At 36.8% G+C, this 18,972-nt stretch overlaps 1 protein-coding gene across 1 annotated transcript in view; it reads left to right on the top strand.

Moving 5' to 3' along the window:
• Positions 1-18,972, top strand: part of LOC5574491 (A disintegrin and metalloproteinase with thrombospondin motifs 7) — a 430,129-nt gene that overhangs the window by 372,841 nt on the left and 38,316 nt on the right. The window contains exon 6 of the mRNA XM_021839596.1: positions 14,359-14,557. Within this exon, the coding sequence (XP_021695288.1) occupies positions 14,359-14,557 (199 nt within the window). The remainder of the gene's footprint in view (positions 1-14,358; positions 14,558-18,972) is intronic.

Genomic DNA, 18,972 nt, shown 5'->3' on the forward strand with positions numbered 1-18,972 from the left:
CTTTATGCCAAATGACCTACCACCCTTCTTTCAATTTCTGCTCAATCAGCACTGATTATTTTTTCAACTTATACTTAAAAACTAGTTATTTATATGCCAATGATAATGAATCATTAGTATAAAAAAAACGGTGTACTGTGTATGATTTTACTTTCTTTTAAAAATAGGCTTCCTATTTGTAACGTTATTCTACACTTATCTACATGAAGTGCCAAAATGATGGATCCATCGGTAGTTATAATTAAAACAGTTTTTGTGGATCCCTCGATTTTTACAATTGTTGGCTCACTCAAACAGCCAAAACATAAAAATATTTGGCGGCCATATTGGATTTTATAAGAAAAACTGATTTTTCATGGTGTTTGCAACCACCGATTTTACACCGATTCATAATTGAAATGCTGAGCTAGTTTTACACAAAATATGAAAAAAATAAAGGTGTATGTTTTTTTGATCAAAACTTATGTGTAATTTTGTAAACACTTGATATCGCGCTGGTGCAATTTGCGGTCATACAATGTATAATGGTGCGGTACCGATTTAAACTTGCTGCGATCTATTTGAAATGGAAAAAATATCTCTATAATGTTAATATGAGATATTATATTCATTGGTGCTAGTAAAAGAGGATGTCAAGACCCCCTCCTTGTATGAAATTCTAGTTTACTCTTGTAATGATCATTAATTTCGGTATCGGGCACATATACTGTGTTATTCTCAGTTGAGATACTTCATTGGGGTCACACGCAAATCATGTCACACTCCAAGGGTTATATTTTTATGTTTGTCAATGAAGCTCCTATGTTTTATCTTTCCTAAACCATGATTTTGTGGAGGGGTGTCATAGAAATTTCTGAGTTATGTCAGTTTGAGTGAGCCAACAATTGTCAAATATCAAGGGGTCCTCAGAATCTGTTTTAATTATTACTACCGAGGGGTCTATCAATTTGACCAACAGAATGCAATTTTTTTACTTACTCGACAGGAGCTTTCGAATGGGCATAAATTTGAACATTTTGAAAGACCAAGTGTAAATAGTGGGCCGGTTTCGGCGAGGATTACTCAATGTTAACTAAGGCAAGAATAACATTCTCTTAGAAGACTCACATTTGCACTCTGCTTCACATCTTGTGTTTCACATGCTATTCCTAGTTTTTCATTAGTGTCATTTTTGGGCCAAACGGCATTCGGCCAAACGGCGTTCGGCCAAATGATCTGGAATCTTTATAACGTATTCTTAACGCTTGCATCATTTTTTCATTATTCCGAAATTAGTTTGCTGTAAAAACAGTGGCCCAAAGTCATCTTCATGGCTTAACCTCACCCCGCACGACGATATCAGACCGTTATTGTAACTGTACGGTAACTGTTTGTTCCAAACATTCTTGCCAATCCTAAGAGAAATGAAATCTGTAACTAATGTTCACTCAATTCTAAAGCATCAACCCCTCTACCGGCAGCTTCATTTTTTACCGCAATAAAAATATTCAAACCTCGATAACTTTTTTGTTTATCGATATTTTTGCATCATTTTTGACAAGCTCTCAAAAAACTCTTCTATTTTTAGAATCTGTTTCAGTATTATTCTCTGGTCAACTATATCCTGAGATATTCCGAAATTCCTCGGGGACCGACGCGTAGCTATAACCACGTAAATATCTCAGGCTACAGAATTTTTATCGTATTCGGATATTCACTCTTCGGAACAATATATTAATGAGAGTATGTATTGAAAAAATAAAGCAATTTTATGCTGTCGTCTTTGAGTAATGAGCATTTATGTGTCTGGTACCATGCTGGCCAAATAAAGATCTTAAAAACTTCAAAAAACATCATATCGTAATTTTCAGATATCTTCTAGAATACTTAACCGATTTGCATGATTTTTTCAGAGTAGCTCCTTATCACCTAGTTTTGTGTAGCCCATATTTTATTTTTTTGATAAATTGACGTAAAACAAAATGGCCGCCAAAGACGTTTTATATGGAGAATGTCGGTCCCACAAGGAACATCGAAATATCTTAAAAAACCAGATCACCAATGACAGACAGATTCTTAAACTAGAAGAGTTTTTTTGAGAACTTGTGAAAACATGATGCAAATATAGCGAGAAACAAAAAAGTTAACAACGTTTGATTTTTTTTAAAGCGGTAAAAAATGAAGCTGCCGGTAGAGGGGTTAATAAATCTTCCATGTAGCTTATTTTCGAAACTCATGTTGCAAATAGAGTAGAGTGAGCAAAAGTTCGAGTGGGGCAAGAGTTTCTTCTTAAAATTTCTAGCTCAATTCAATACAAATGTTACAAATATTGTGGTGGTTCAAATGCTATTCAAGTAAGATACTTTCATTCCAAACATCATAAAAATAAATTGTGATTTGGAAAAGTTTTAGCTATTTATTGGTTTTAGACGTGAAAAATGTAACTTCCGGTTGAACTTTGATTCCATGGAATAAAATAAAAGTACAATCTTATTATTTGTTATGTAAGGGCATGGCTATAGGCCTTTTATAAGGATGCTACTAATATACCTATTGTTTAGTTTCTGCATAAATGATTGGAATCCATTGTTGGCTCATAGTGGAGCGAAGTTACAAATCAGCGGGGCAAAAGTTCGAGCTATATATTATCTCGCGGAAATCCCTAAAACTCACATATTACCTTTAATATTAGCAAAATATTGCGAAAAAAAAACTCGCCATAATTTCACGTTTTACTTTGTTTTGCGAAAATCTGCAAGTTTTGGGTATATTCCAACTAATCCTGTTTTGGTCAGCTTCCTGATAAATATTTAATGCATATAAAAAAAAAGATTTAATGTATATAAAAAGTAAAAGTTCGTTTTAAAGAATCATTTTTGAAAACCATTGTGACTAAAATTGGGTAAATATTTTGACACAAGTATGTTCAGTAAAATTGTAGCCAATATGTTGAAATTTCACTGTGTGCTATTTATTTCTGTTCAACTGTTCTAGTTTCTCAGGAAATTTTGATTTTTACCCAAAGATCAAACTTTTGCCTTACACCTTACTCTACTCTAACTTGTCGTACATCTGCAACTTGAGATACCTCATAATTGTCGCAAAAAGCGGAAAAAAATAACGAAGTCAAATTGCTTCGATAATTAATCCCGGAACGTGTTTTGGAATTCCAATTCTCGGAACTCATCAGCTTCTAATTTTCACAGCACCCCAGTCAAGAATCATCACAATTCGCGTAATTTGCATTCGGAAATCATGCATTTCCAGTTTGAATAATCAGTGACAATGCAGTAGTAACACAACATGTGTCGCTTCCAATAATGGGAATATGTTGATGAATCCAGCATAATTCGAGCCGTGATGACACTGCATGCAAATGAGGATTCCGGTGATTGAACCGTCGGCTTCTGGTGGACAATCAATTTTACTGGAACGGAAAACTCGCCACTCGGTCAATGGCTTTGCGTGGTTGGAAGGCTGTAAATCCAATCGATAAACTTTTCCCCGATTGCGACCCTAATCAGTTCGGGTAGACGTGTAGTTATCAACGCGCTGGCAACAAGAGAATAACCACAAGTGGGAATTTCCTATCGCATATAACATGTTTATACTAAAACGGTCCCAGATCTGTCGTTGATGAATAGGACTTTCCGGAACTTGGTCCCCAGAACAGTTAATGAACATTACTGTTGTATGGAAATTAACGATTTGATTTAATTGGTTATTCATGAAAACATGGGTTGTATGCTCTGTCTTATTGATACTTTGTACTGCGCTGTCCGTTTGTCTTTCTACAATGCAAACGAGAACTAAAAGCTGCTTCTTTATTTTCCTTTGTTAGTAACATTTCAAACATTACATTAATTTCTTATATCTAGATGTTCTGTGGTAGGCAACACTATCATCCTAATTTGGTAAAACTAAATTAAGCTTTTATTAAGATTTTGTTAAGAACATTTTTTTATTTCATTAACCTTAGAAGTCAGAATTATTACAGGTGAGTTGATTACACCTGCTTATAAGAGAAAATAAACGCTCTCAATTTACTTAACCTAACTTAACCTAAATATATAACGCATTTATCGTGCCAATATGAGATTGCAACGATTTTTGTTTAAAATTATTAATAATTTTATTTGACATTTGTTCCAATGTTTCAACATTGGATATTCTTTTGTACAGAACAACAACGTAGTTGCTAGTAAATATTACTGATGAAACTTTTCGCGAATGTGATACTATACTCTACTGGCTGAGCACAAGAAGATACGTGACAACATACCGAACTGTAATTGTCTCACACAAAACGAAGAGAAGAAAGTTTCACCATTCTACTTTACAGAGGATTCCCAACTACTAAATATGCCCGACTTTCCCATATCATCATAATCGGTGCATCCTGCAATCAGTGTGGTGTCGAAAGAAAAGCAGCTTCCCTGGAAAAGTGAAAAAGCTGCTCTCAAGTTGGCTATGGACGTGTTTGTGCCCACCGTGCAACGAAATTAAATTATAACTTGAAATCATATTAATAGTGTCAACAAGGAACTTCAACTACAAGTGCAGAGCTGGGCAAAAAATAGTGAATCGGTGAACACCGAGCAGTGCGAGGAAAATCCAAAAGTTGCTGCTGGTGAAGAAAAAAGATGAAAACAGCGGAAGGGCGCCAAGCTGAAGTGGCATAAAGTTCGTGAATATTTCATCGCCTCTCGTCGCCTTTGGCATCCAGTAGTCAGTCACCTGACGAGGTTCGAGCTTGGACCACACATCTGATCCAATCCCCCAGAAGGAAAAGTGGAAAATTTTAAATGTTTATTAAGAATTCGTTGCTACAGATCATAGCTACACTTCTTGTGGTGAGTATTCCCATCATCAACATCAATTAAAGGTCATAGTTTCCCATTTCGGACTTTAAACCAACCAGCCCGACTGGCTGAAATTAACAGAGTTTTATCTTTGTGAGTTATTAGGTTAAAGTTTTTTTATTCCTTTATTAGTAAAGTTTTGGTAACAGCATATTTCAATTTCACAATGCTTATTGTACTATCAATACGTATTTATTTTGACAAAAAATATTTAAAAAAATTTAAAATGGACCAGAAGTTGTTCTAAGAAAAATGTTAATATTTATACCTCTATCATAAAACTTTGTCCCAAACATCAGTCTCCTTTTGTTAATTTTAACAACGGTAGATATTTATATCTCAATATGATACACTTATGATATAACTTCAATATAATTTGCTAGTCGGGAGTCCATTTGTCAGCCAGCGCTCCAAATTCTTTCTGCATTCCCGAGCATCTCCCAACCACCCAGAATCAAAAAAATGTTTCCAAAGCGCTGCAAAACTTGTGGAAAAAGTAATTTGAATAATTTAATTGAGCGATAATGGCTTTATGAAAGCTGTCGCTCCCACCTCCCGAAGAAATCCGTTCATTCCACGCAGTCTGGCTGGCTCCGTCGGAATCCGTGTAATCAAGTTAATCGGAATGGTGAGCGACGTGACCCTAAGTGAGTGTGGATACCCGACGACGACCAGGACTATGATGGCGATGGACAGGTAAAAAGGGGTGGGCTATTACGAATAAATTTAGATGGTCGTTAAGCAGAGGGTCCGGAGGGTGTCATTTAGTGGAGTGCTGTGTAGGTACTAACGGGATGTGTCTTTACTGATAGACAGAACTAAAGATAGGATCGTACATAACAATGATTTTATTAATTTCCAACGTCTAGATTGTTTAAAGCATCCCAAACCGTTTCCATGAATCGGCCTACGGATACAAAATTGTATTTGACTAAATAATAAAAACTAATTAATTTCTTAATTGTTGTTACGGTGAATATGGCCGTCGCTCTGAGTACCCCTCGGGAAAGCGATAACGCATCGCTTCAGCATATGTCAGCTGGCATGACATCTCTGGGTGACACTTCGAAGTATAAGTAAAGATCTAATCGATCAGTAAAGATACAGATTAAGAGTTTTTAGAGAAGAATTGAGGATTAAGCCTAAAAGATTATAAATTACCCGAATTAGTGAAATTTTCGCAAAAATCTTTATTGTAAGTACACGATGAATTACATAAACATAACTCCGAAGATGAACTGAAGAAACGAATTGTTTAAATAGGTCGCATTCTTGCCGGTACTGCCAAGGGCTACATGATTCAGCATATTGGAATTTGAGGATTTGTTTAGAAGTAAGTGATACTTGTATACATAAGGATAAGAGAGGTTAACCTTGGAATTATTCTAGTAAAACGATCTTGAGCTGTAATTTCAAAACTGTTGGTGGATCTAAACAGGAGCGCGGACCTAATTTGTAACTTTCAATGGTTTACATAATTTTCTAATAAATTTTGCATAGCTTTTAGCGCATTGAACCACCCCTATCACCGGTGTTTCAGCTTAGAAGACTCCGAATCCTCCTACGCCAACAATTGTAGCTCAGACCAGTTTTATTGTTTTGATTCCAAGACATAGTTTTGTATTTGAGCACTGGGTAGTTAGCAAGGATACTCAGAACATACTCTGATGGATGATGATACTCATTATTTTCATATATCGATTATTGAACATAACAATTTTTCCAATATGTTTTCTATATGTGATTGTTTATAGACAAACAGATATAACAATTGGAAAAAAAATCTTTGTAATAGCATGAGGGAAAAGGCATGAAATTTTTCACTTATTTTCAAAGTGCATGCTGAAACAGTTCTCAAATACTTGATCAATAGTGGCGCCAGCAAAGTCCTTACAGTTAGTTAGGATAGGGAGAAAATGTAAGTGCGTAGGGATTGTTGCTACTAGAGACCGAAAATACATCTGCATCTCCACAATCAACACAGCAAGGGTATTTAAGCGAGAAGCAAAAGATCTGGGAGTCATCTTTGATTGGTGATGGGATCTGTGGATAAAGGAGAACTCGATTGACGGTATAACTTGATTATTGTACTGTTCGAACTCTACACCGAACACGTTGCTCGCTTCACTCGTGAATAAGCATGTTCAGTATATATAAAAAAACAGGACCGATCCATCCAGTGTCATCGGAACGTTCCAAACCGATCTCTATAAAATCTTCGCGTATAGTTAAATCACGACGCGTTTAGATACTCCCAGAGGTAGTGATGCGATCTACGTAATTCCAGTTTATAAAATTATCTATCAGTATATCGACACTTTTCAAAACAGGAATAGGGACACTTTAAACGAACCATCCTAAATTTCTTCGAAATTAATTAATATAACTTTTCCACGATTGAAGTGTGTGTTATCATTAACATGAAACGAGCTCACCAGTTGGCAATCCTTTTTCGAATGAAAAGCCATAACTTAGGCATCAACACCCAAAGGCTGAGATATAAAATCAATCCAAAGCGCGCGAAACTGGTCAACTTGGACCATCGCATAGCACTGTAATTAGAACATTTTCGTGAAATTGTGAATGACTGATATTGAAGATTATGAAAATGTGGGCGTTTTCCATACATAGCTATACTTGGAAGATGTATCCAAAAAAGACAAAATATATCTTGCAGGTTATATTCTTGGGAAGACTCCAACAAGTAATCCTTCCACCAGCTCTTCTGAGACATTCACAGGTTTACGTTAAAAGTATCCTTGAATCATCTTAAAAGATTTTCTAAATATTCAAAAGATTTCTTCGGGTATCCCTAAGAAATACATCAAAGATCTCAAAGTTTGCTTTCTTCTTTCAAATATATTGTAAGTGTTGAAAATCAGGTGGGAAATTTTTCCTTCTTTGAAAAAAGATTTTCGACCTTTTGTTCCTCCTTTATTGTTTTTCGACCTTTTTTCCTTTCGACCTTTGTCATAGATTCATTGTCAATCAACCAATCACGACACTTATTTAATATGGCTTCGCGGACCCCCTGAAAGATCGGAACGGCTCCCTAGGGATCCGCGGAATGCTGATTGGGAAACTCTGCTTTAGAAAAAGTAAGACTTATGTTCGATGTCCGTGTGACATGGAAACATTTCCAGACACCTGATTGGGTAAATGCATGATACGCGGAAATTCTTCTCACGCTAAGGACGTTTGTCCTGTGAAGGAAGACACCAAAAATTTTGTATGCGCAAATTGTGGGGCAACCATAAGTCTAACTTTAGGATTGTCCTTTGCGTAAGCGAATCTTCGAGGCTCGTACCAGGCAGATGAACGGTAATGTTTTTCGTTCTCGGAATTCCCCAGGCATAATCTCTATTAATACTCATCTATCAGTTAACGATCGCTTGCTTAAGAATCATAACATAATAATTCACAAGCTTATTTTCTTCCTTCGGGTAGCCGTTGGAATTGTATTGCACGGCATACACAAGACAAGGCAATCAAATTTGACTGTAAACATGTGACGTCATTCCTACCGTGTGGCTAATATGAAGCATATAGCAATTGTTTGAAGCGTAAAGAAAAGTTGCGTCACGGAAGATTGTCAACTGGACCGGTATCGAACCCGCCACCTTATTTGGATCCATTAAAGCTGTTGTGTAACTAAAATATTCATGATATTACAAACTCTGGATTTCTTAAGCCACTCAAAATACTCGTCATTCTAATTAGCAGCGCATTTACTGAGAGAATTCTCAGCATCCTTTGGGTTTTATTTTCAATTAGCCAGTTTTTCAGCGCCATAATTTCCCATCAATCGCATAGAAATGTTCACACCGTACTGCGCTTTCTTCTGCAGTATGAATTGCACGTTACTCCCCCAACTAAACTACTGCTGCGTGCTGAAGCACCGCCAAGAGTAGGGGTATATGCCATTCGCAGTGTATTCAGCAGCTGGAAATATGCAAAACAGGTAACCCATTTTGCGCTTTTTCGCTGGCCAGGTGAAAAGGCATGACACCATAGACAGAATTGGAGAAAAAAAGTTCATCCGTTAGCGCGCCACCCCATGCATTTCCTCATAATCAACGCCCTTTATGTTCTTTAGTACCAAGCTACTAGAAGCTGGATGGCGTTATAGTGGAAACTCTGTAGAAGACAGTTTAGCGAAATGGGACCCCCTGAATGTATGATGATGATGACAAAGGCGGCGCACCGACGCGGTAGGTGGCCTGAACTTTCTTTCTGGCAAGTGAGAGCTTGAAATATGCTCTCATCCTTTGTAGCCTTTTAAAAGATGTGTGTTTGCATTTAATTTCTTGGCTTTTCTTTGCAAATTTTCATTGTGGCTTGAAGAAGGCCGGGGGAGGAGTGATACTGCCAGCGGGTTTCAGTTGTATTTCTTTCCGGGTCAGAAAGAAATTTGGCAAGATGGAGTGGTGGGAGGGTGATAAGAAAAAGAGTTACCTTGGAATGAGCTTCTTCTCGTTTCTGAGAATAAAAAGCTCTTAGCTGGGAAGGAATGCAAGTTAATCAAAAATGCTGCACAGAAAGCTAGAAGTTTGTTTAATTTTAATGAATAGCTGATAAGGTTTGACAACAGCGTTTTCTTGAGAAAAGCAACGTTGGTCGTCTTCTTGGACGTTACTCTAGAGATTTTCTACGGAAATGCTTCGTGAGCCAAGAAAGTCAAATGAAGGGCTAATCCAAGGCTAATGAATGACAGATGGAAACCCGATTTACTCTCATTCACGATTTACTACTCAAATAAAATTCATTTATTTAAATCTTTCTCATACAAAAGCAAAGTTTTCCACAGCACACACAATTTGGCATCAGCGTTTTTCCGCACAGTCTCCACAATCAAACAAGCATCCGTTCACTTAGCAAATCCCCACAACTAACCAAAACCGCCTGCGGGCTGCCGGCGATGACAACTTTGTCATTCGCAAGCCGCCGAAGCCTCCTCCTTCTTTCGATGTGGTTTGGCCCTGTTGACGAAGGATAAAAACTTTTAAGCCTCATTTTCCTCACAAAATGCTTACCAGAGCTTTTCTGGACCTCTTTCCATACATGAGCTCTCTTCATCTACAGTGACCCAATTTAATATTCGTGCAGGGCATTATTTCGCATCACATTGATTAAAACTATCAAATAATATAACGAATTTGAAATGGGGCCTTCCTTAGCCGAGTGGTTAGAGTCCGCAGCTATAAAGCAAAGCCATGCTGAAGGTGTCTGAGTTCGATTTCCGGTCGGTCCAGGATCTTTTCGTAATGGAACCTTGACTTCCCTGGGCATAGAGTATCATCGTACCTGCCACACGATATACGAATCCAAAATGGCAACTACGGCAAAGAAAGCTCTCAGTTAAAAGTTAACATGCTGAGAAGCAGGCTATGTCCCTGTTAGGACGTTAATGCCAAGAAGAAGAATAACATAAGAAGAAGAATTTCAAATACTTTATCAATAATCAAATTCGTAGGTATCATCTAACGGGGTTGGTGGTCTAATGGCTACCGCATCTGCTTCATGAGCAGATGGTCATTGCTTCATTCCCAGGCCCGTCCCATCGTAATTTGTAGTTGTACCTATCACTTGCTTCTATCTTCCACTCTTCATTTATCACATTCGTTCATAGCAATTGCAAGAACTAGAGACGGGCAATCAACCATTTTCCCAGGTTCCCATCCTTCCATTATTATAGCACGCCTTTCCTAACGCCTGATACACAGTCTGCTAACCAAAAGCAAGCTGCGTGCCACAGAATTGCCCTTAAAAATAAAATAAAATTTAAAACCTGAGTTGACCAGCAAGGGTTAAACGATAACTTTTGTACAACATGAGCGCCTCTAGTAGTGGGAGATTGAACCACAATTTTAAAACACTCTATTGGTAACTTTGTTGTGATTATTTCATCACCTAAGAACGATGATCATCAGGCTCATCAGTTGGACTGTCAACTGAAGAGTTGTATTATCTAAAATATAATACAATTAGAACAAAAAGGGGCTTAGCGTCGGGGCAATTGAAAAATAAAAACTACGATCAAGTCTTCTCAGTTCGGTCGTTGAAAAAGTCAGACGTTCTTTAGACGAAAAGTTTAAGTCTAAGTGGGAACATTAGACGATCAGAAAATTAAATAGAACAAGTTAAGGTGGATAAAAGTGAAGCCTAATGAAAAGTTTTTGAGTGCAGAGTAAAACTCTTGAAGTTTATTTTGTTTTTTTTTTTACAAGGGAGATATCTGCAAACAGATTCCCTGAGAAGGTAAATCAGGGAATGCGGGGATGACGCATCAACGACGACCCGCTAAAACCAGCCTATATACTGTACTTGAGCAATTCTTTTTGGCTCGACCCCCTCTCCCCGGAGCTTGACGTAATTTGTGCATGACCCCTATGAAGGAAATCCAAGGAATCTAATCGATTACGCGATAATTTGCACAATTCATGAAGGTGCTGTAATTCAAGATAGTGTAGTGTAATTTTTCGATTAGTCTGGTATTCTCTTTATGTGTATGATTTTATGATGATGGTACATCAAATAATTTTGTGGGTGGTTTTCGTTCTTTGCCAACGCCAGTGTTTGACGAATTTTAGCTTAAAATCAACGAAGAGATCTTGAGATTACAGCTACCAAACTAGGAACCACATATTTCCTAGCACCAGTACTGAGATTATGGTGAAAATGCGATAGAGTTTTGAGGCCCCCCGTGTGTTTTCTTAACATCATGTTGCATTCCTGAAATTCTAAGTGTTTCTGTGATATTCTCGTTGTTTTGGAGGGATTCTTGATGGTATCCTTGGAATTTCTAGAATGTGGAATGTAGAGATTTTTATGGGAATTGTAGTGACTCGATGGTAGTCAATGAGGATCTCCCCTAAAACACCAGGGTTCCCTTTAAAATTATTAAAATTCTTATCGATTTCACAAAAAATCCCATTGGAATCTAAAAATTATTTACCAACATTCAAAAGGTTTATATTAAAGCTTTGCTTTGAAATTCTAATGGAACTGGAGATCAACGGAATCTTAAAGGTTTTTACAATAATTCCATAGATTAATTTTCAGAATTCCAAATATTCACACAATAATTCGCAGGAATCCCACCGAAATCTCAGAGATTCTTACAGAAATACCGTCTCAAAGATACCCACAGAATTCCAAGAGATTAATAACCGGAATTCCATTCTCACCAGAATTCTGGAGTTTGATTTCTAATATTTTCGCAATATTTCTTGAATGGCTTTTAAAATTTCTGAATTATCATTAAAAATCCGACATCCCTATCAGAATTCCAAAGTTCCTACTGGGATTCCGGAATTCCAAAGGAATTTCGAGATGTCAGAATTTGCACGTAAAATTCAGAATGCTTTAAAATATCTGAATTCCGACCGACATTCCAAAATTCCTAGAAAATAAGATAATTATCGTAATTCCAGAATTTAAACGGATATTACAAATTGCTACGGCCGGTAATCTTACCGAAATCTCAGAATTAACGGGGCGAATGTTTTTGTAACCTCAAAATTCCTAAGCAAAACTCAAAATACCTTCCAAAATATCAAAACTCATATCGTTTTCCCAACGCGTTGTTTGTAGTATGTTCGAAAGGTGAAGAAAGGAACATGACACAAACATGTTCCACTCGTGTTCCACATGTAGCGAGTATGTAGTAAACTCAACTTTACTACATTTTATTCATACCGCCCATTGTCACTGTGTTGTGGGGGTGCTCTGATGTTCAGAACTTTTTGATATTTTAATTAATGCGATAGAAAGAAAAAGTCGATTTATCCGAATATCATTCGATGAGATATATTCGAAGAAAAAAACTGTATTGTAAAAAATTAAGGATGTGGAGGAGTTATATAATCAGGGGGAACCCTTATGCTTTCACAGGTATCTGGTACGCCCTCTTTGAAAGATACCTCTAACGGTTTTGGTACTCGACATTACGACCTATTGAGAATACTGGAACATCTTTATCGTGTTCTTTCCTTAGCTTTGATTCAATCCCCATCGAGCTCAAGATGGCTGACTTTGTTGATTTGCTAATTATTGATTTAATGATTGCGGGGTAAAAAACGGCTGAAACCGAATCAAAGTGTTAAATTATCACTAATTAGAGCAAGATGGTGGAGTATATACATATATTTGAGCAGTTGTATGATACTTGCTAGTGTTTAAAGCTTATTTCGGGATCTGTGCTTGATACGGATTCACCAAAAGCTAGCAATTTATGTAATAATTCTCTGTTAAAGTGTAAAATCTAAAAAAGACACCGACACGTTAATGCTTCCAGTGGACGATTAGCCCTTTGAAGGAAGCACCACACTAGACAACGGACTAGCATGCAACGCCCAGTAGCACAGTCGAAATACGTTCCTGACGAAAAGTTTTCCGGACTGAAGCGGGAATCGAACCCACACTTCTTAGAACGATGCGGCTAAATGCTTGGTAACACTAACCGCACGGCCACGAAGCCCACAAAATCTAAAGGCCAAAATCTAGAGGCCATCGTTCTGTGAATGATATTATACTACCAATGGAGTGTTTAAAGTATTTCCTATCCGGTAAGTACGGTAAATATTATTTATTTCATTATAATGTAAACTGGGTTATTTATCCCTCAAATGCATTTTTGACATGCTGATGGGCGGGACCGAGCGTGACAAGAAGCAGTGTTTCAAAAGACGAAGACACATTCGAGATAATCGATGAGATCACCTGTCTCTAATCCTTGTAAGGGGCTGCCCATTAATTACGTACTCCCCCAGCTTAAATTTTTTGTATGAAAATAAAAATATAATTGTATGGCGCGTACAAAATCAAGCACTTAGAGTGTTAGAACTCCGGGTGCTTAGGAATTTCTTTAGCGGTGTGCAGGAGAACGGTATTTGGAGGCGGATTATGAATCAAAAGATCGTCAGGCTCTACGGCGAATGCAGGTGGCATGATCTGGAGAGCGTGAACCGAAATCGAAGTTAGAGAGACATAACCATGGACCAAGTAACGTGGCGTAACATCATTTAAGAGGTTTTAAATTTATTCGTGTAATACCAAGTAAATGAATAATAAACATATTCTATGTATCATTCGATAGTTTTTTTACCATCTTAATATGAAAACAGTCCCCTGTACGAACATAAGTTTGAGTCACTGTTCGTCTTTCGTCCATAGACTGCAAACCGCACCGCATGATTCTTCTTTTAAGTGTTGACAGCGGGATGGCAGTGGCTTTGAACCATCTGCAAGTCCTTTGTCCGGATTCTTCGCCAGACCGCCTCCCCCCTGAAAAAGGAAAGCTGCGAGTAAAACAGCTGAAACGGTCAACTTTTGTAAATATGAACCCAACAGATAACGCCATAAGCGAGGAATTTATTTTCGCCACTCAAACGCGGAACTTTTCCGCCAGTTTTCAGCCGAGCTGAAAGTGGACCGCATGTCTCACAACAGTTAATGGTGTTGATATTTTTTTATCTATTCTCATGTCCCCTCTCTCTCTATTTTCCTTTCGTTTCAGGCTGTTCACAACAGTGGCGTGATATCCGGGACGTTTATGAATAATGGTGCCGTACGGTGTGGCACTTCCGTCTGTCGGCCCGTTTCCGCCATCTACACCAAGAGCCAGCAGACGAATGGATACGTCCTCGTGGCCACCATCCCGGCGGGTGTGCACAACATCACCGTGACCGAGCTGCAGAACAGCCAGAACTATCTTGGTAAGTGGACGTTATGGAGGCAAGTAATTGAATTGTGGCCTACCGCTGTAATGAAGAGTGGATCCAAAATTTACTGTGCTGTCTTCGCTAAAAAAAACGGAAAACGCATTTTGTTAAAGCCAGATGCACAGCACTCAGCAGAAAAAAATCTTGCTACGTAGTTTCCCATTCATTTTTCTGTAGTATTCTGGATGCGGTAGAAATAAGGACAAACATTCAGTGCGCATCGTACCTTCGTGCAGTGCGTACACAAATTCTCTCTGCTCTTGGAAGTTTTTAAAACTATCTAAAACGGTGGTAGGTCATTTGGCATAAAGTCGTTTGGCATAAAGCCATTTGGCATAAAGTCGTTTGGCATAATGGTCATTTGGCATAAAGTCGTTTGGCATAATGGTCGTTTGGCATAATGGTCGTTTGGAATAATGAGTCTGAAACCAAGAATTTCTTAAGATGATATTCGGGCTTGTTTTGGAGTCAAAAATTGACAATAATTGATACAAAATGTCACTTTATTCTACAAACATATGCTCTTGAATAAACTAAAGCATATTAGGAAAGTTATTGTCAATAATATTTTATAATTTATGCAGGAATTATCCTTCTTTCAAATATTAATTGTTCTTTTGAGTTCCGCTATTGGAATATTTTTTTGCACTGGAGATTTTGAAATATTTAGCGCTAATTTACCCTTCTTTTAAACATTGGATTTTTTTTAATTATGATGTAACCAATTAAAGTCATAAAAACTGTTCATTTGAAATTGAAACAAATTTCCCCTTTTTTATACATAAGCTGTTCTTTTAAGATTTCTTTTTTCTAGATATTTTGTTGTTCTCAACGGACAAAATGGCGGCAATTGATAACATTGATCTGTTCAAGTTATCAGCGAAAAAAGAAATCGATTACTGCAGTTACTTTGATGGGTTGTGCTACTTTTCCCGTAATGTCGGTTCCCCGAATATCATTACCCCGAACGCCAGTATTCCGAATACCAGTTCCCCGAATATCCCGCTTCAACAAAAAGTCCACTTCCCCAAAAAGTTTGTGGCACTCATACTTGTCGTAACTTTGAACATTTCAGAGTGGTGAGCGAACTGACCATCTGATATGCACCCTTCTCTATTTAATTGGCGGTTCTTTCGAGTTTTACCGTCCTCAATATTTTTGCCAACATGTGTATAGCCAAGAATGACAGAATAACAGCTTCTTTTGATTGCTTATCGTTCTTGCTCGTTCACCTTCCAGTCACTAAAGACTATTATAGCACCTATTTAAACTGCATCACTTTTCGGGGAAACGAGTTATTCTAGGAACTGGCATTCGGGTAACCGACATTCGGAGAAAAGTAGGACCAGAGCTATGATTTTGAACGCAATTTTTGATGTCTTTTCGTTTCACTATGCCGCAATAGTTTTTGGTGTCCAATCTTCTATTGATTTGAACATAAATTTTGCCTTCTTCTAAAAATAAGCTGTTTTTTATATTTATACTGTTTTAAATTATATTATTTAGTCAAGCTAAATGTTTACCATTTATATATTTCACAATTCTTGCAAGATGTGCTGTTAGAATAATAATTACTTTAGAACCTGTAAATATTCAACATATATTTTAGCAAACACAAGATCTCCTTTCAACATATGCTGGAAAAATATTATTTCAATCGCAAATTTTCCCTCTATTCGATAATAGAAAGTTTTTTTATGTACACTTTCAAAATTAAAATTTAAATTAATCGTTCAAAAGTTTTGCCACATATATTTTCTTTCAAAAATGTGTTGTTCATTTGAGTTATGTTGTGAGAAGATATGTAGTGTTAGGGCCTTTCACATTTTAAACGAAAATAATCTGCTCTCGTATATAGGCTATTTTTGCATTATGCTGCAATAATAGATCTTTGGATAAGAGCTTTTAATATTTTGCAAATAAATTTTTCCTTCTTCTACCAAGTAATTTTCAGCTTGATCTGCAGCAAAATATGTGCGTTCCCTTTATTAATAACTGCGAACATTCTTTGCCAATTTATTATTTATATCGCAACAACTCAACGATACTTTATGTTCTTTTTGCTATGGGCTCAGTGGTGCTGATCTCGGTAAAAGCTTCGAAAATGCCGATATTCATTCTAACTCAATCATTATGCCAAATGGCCATTATGCCAAACGACCATTATGCCAAACGGCTTTATGCCAAACGACCTTATGCCAAACGACTTTATGCCAAACGGGGTACAATCATCTAAAACAGTAAAACAGTAGTCCCCAGTGCTACTAAAACAGTATTTTGCAGTACTATTTTTTTCAACTATCGATCCCTTTACAATCCTTGTTTGGACCCGTGGCTTCGATTTTTCGTTGGACCCGTTGGCGAAAGCTAGCGGTGGTAATCCTTCTTGGACACCGTCTTGGGAAAAAAAACCTCTAAGGAGGTCTCGTTTTCTTTCGTTTATTCACTAAACATGGTTGCAACTACAAACAAAAGGAAGGGTGAATCTCTGAATTCACAACTTCCTTCCAAAAAAGTGGGAATTAAAACTGTCACTAAACGTATCAAGAGTGGAAAAAAGGACGTTTCTCCGGAGTGCGAACTTTCTTCCAATGGTGAAATGAATAATGTTGATAATTGCATCGAAATGAGCAATCAGTTCGATGCCCTAGACAAATTTGCTGAACACCAAATCGAAGCAGCCTCTAGCCCAGGCTCTTTAATTCAAGTGAGGAAACAAAGAGTGCCGCCTATCGTTGTCTGTTGTTCCAAATTTGGAGGATTTAGGCAGGAGATCTTGAACTCCATTAGGGGAATCAAGGTCTCCAAAGAAAGGAAACTGCCGCGTTTTGCCGGAAACTCTTAAAGATCGCGAACTTCTTCTCAAACATCTTGAAGAGATGACGCACAAGTTTTTTACTTATGACGACAAAACTGACCGATGGTTCAAAGTCGTCTTGAAAGGTCTCTCAAGTGACTATAAGTCACCTGAAGAGATCAAAAATGGAATACATGATTTACTTGGATTTTCCCCAGTCCAAGTAATCGTTATGAAAAAGAGAACCCAATCTGGCATTCTTCGGAAAGGGCTCTCTCAAGAATATTACCGTTTTGTCTCAAATTTCGAACAGACTCATATTCCGAACACTCGGTTTTTGTATGGCGATTTGGTGTTTCGCTGAAATAAGGACTGTTCATTTTATAAAGTGGACACTTTGGACATGCAATATCTTTTTAATTTATCAATGAAATCGAAATCGGTTTTCTGTACATCGTTCGACTAATATTGTACAATGCTGTGGTAATAAAAAAGTTACCAAAATAATATGATTTCACACTCATAAGGCACGACGTTTAGAACGGTCGATTTTTGGAGGTTATCAAAATCAAGGATTATTAAAAATCGGCAGGAAAATTTATATTTTTTATTTTCAAAAAATGGTTGTACTAAGAAAGCATCATCAATTAGAAGCTTGCTAAAAAATATCAAGTTATTTTTGGAGAAGCAATTTTGCAGATATCATAAAATCATTTTCTATCAATATTTTTTAAAGAAAAATATCTTAAATTTAAATGGAATTGATATGAGTAGAATTTAAAGGTTTAAAGTACGTCCAGACGGAAGTAATAATATAGTATTTATAATAAAAATAACTTACGCCTTCATAGAGTTGCTGATTTAGTCCCCACGTCATATTTTAAGCACAATAGAAAAACAAATAATTTATTTTCAGAAGACCACTCAAAGCACAATGACAATCATCAAGATTGGGAACACTGCTTGAATTAAATCAAATTTATTTTGCATGTATTATTTTCAGAATGTGTTATTCTGAGACTACCTATCAAAATATTTTGAGAAAAACGCTTACAGTTTGCTCTAGATCGATAAACATGCGTATATATTTTTAAAAGTATGGGATTTTTCAATAAAACGACCATAAAGAGTAAATTTGGTACCCAAGAATGCGGTTAAAACTCAAGATTTTGCTTTTTTTATACATATATAGTTTCTTTAGTAATCTAAACCAGTTTTGAACACGCTTATTACTTTACTTTTTTGCTGGTAGTAAAAAGATGGTATATCAGCAAATTTGATCATAAGGAATAGATCACTAAAATGACTCAGCGTCAGGAACTGATGGAATATTATTGATGTTTTTAAAAGCTCTACCTTAAGTTGAATAGTAAAGGATACCAACATACAATTTGTTCATTAAATTTAGGATTTTTTTCATGCGAAAAATAATGCTTAAACTTGACGAACAGTTTTTCTTAGGAGTTTTTGCAAAAACTATTTAGTTCTTCAACCGAAAGCATTTTGTAAGTTTCTGTATTTTCATAACATTGTAGAATAATAGTTGAACGATACACAGAAAACCGTTTACGATTTCATCAATAAATAAAAAATATATAGCATAAACAAGGTG

Source organism: Aedes aegypti, chromosome 2 (assembly GCF_002204515.2).
Source record: "Aedes aegypti strain LVP_AGWG chromosome 2, AaegL5.0 Primary Assembly, whole genome shotgun sequence".
NCBI classification, from domain to species: Eukaryota; Metazoa; Arthropoda; class Insecta; order Diptera; family Culicidae; genus Aedes; species Aedes aegypti.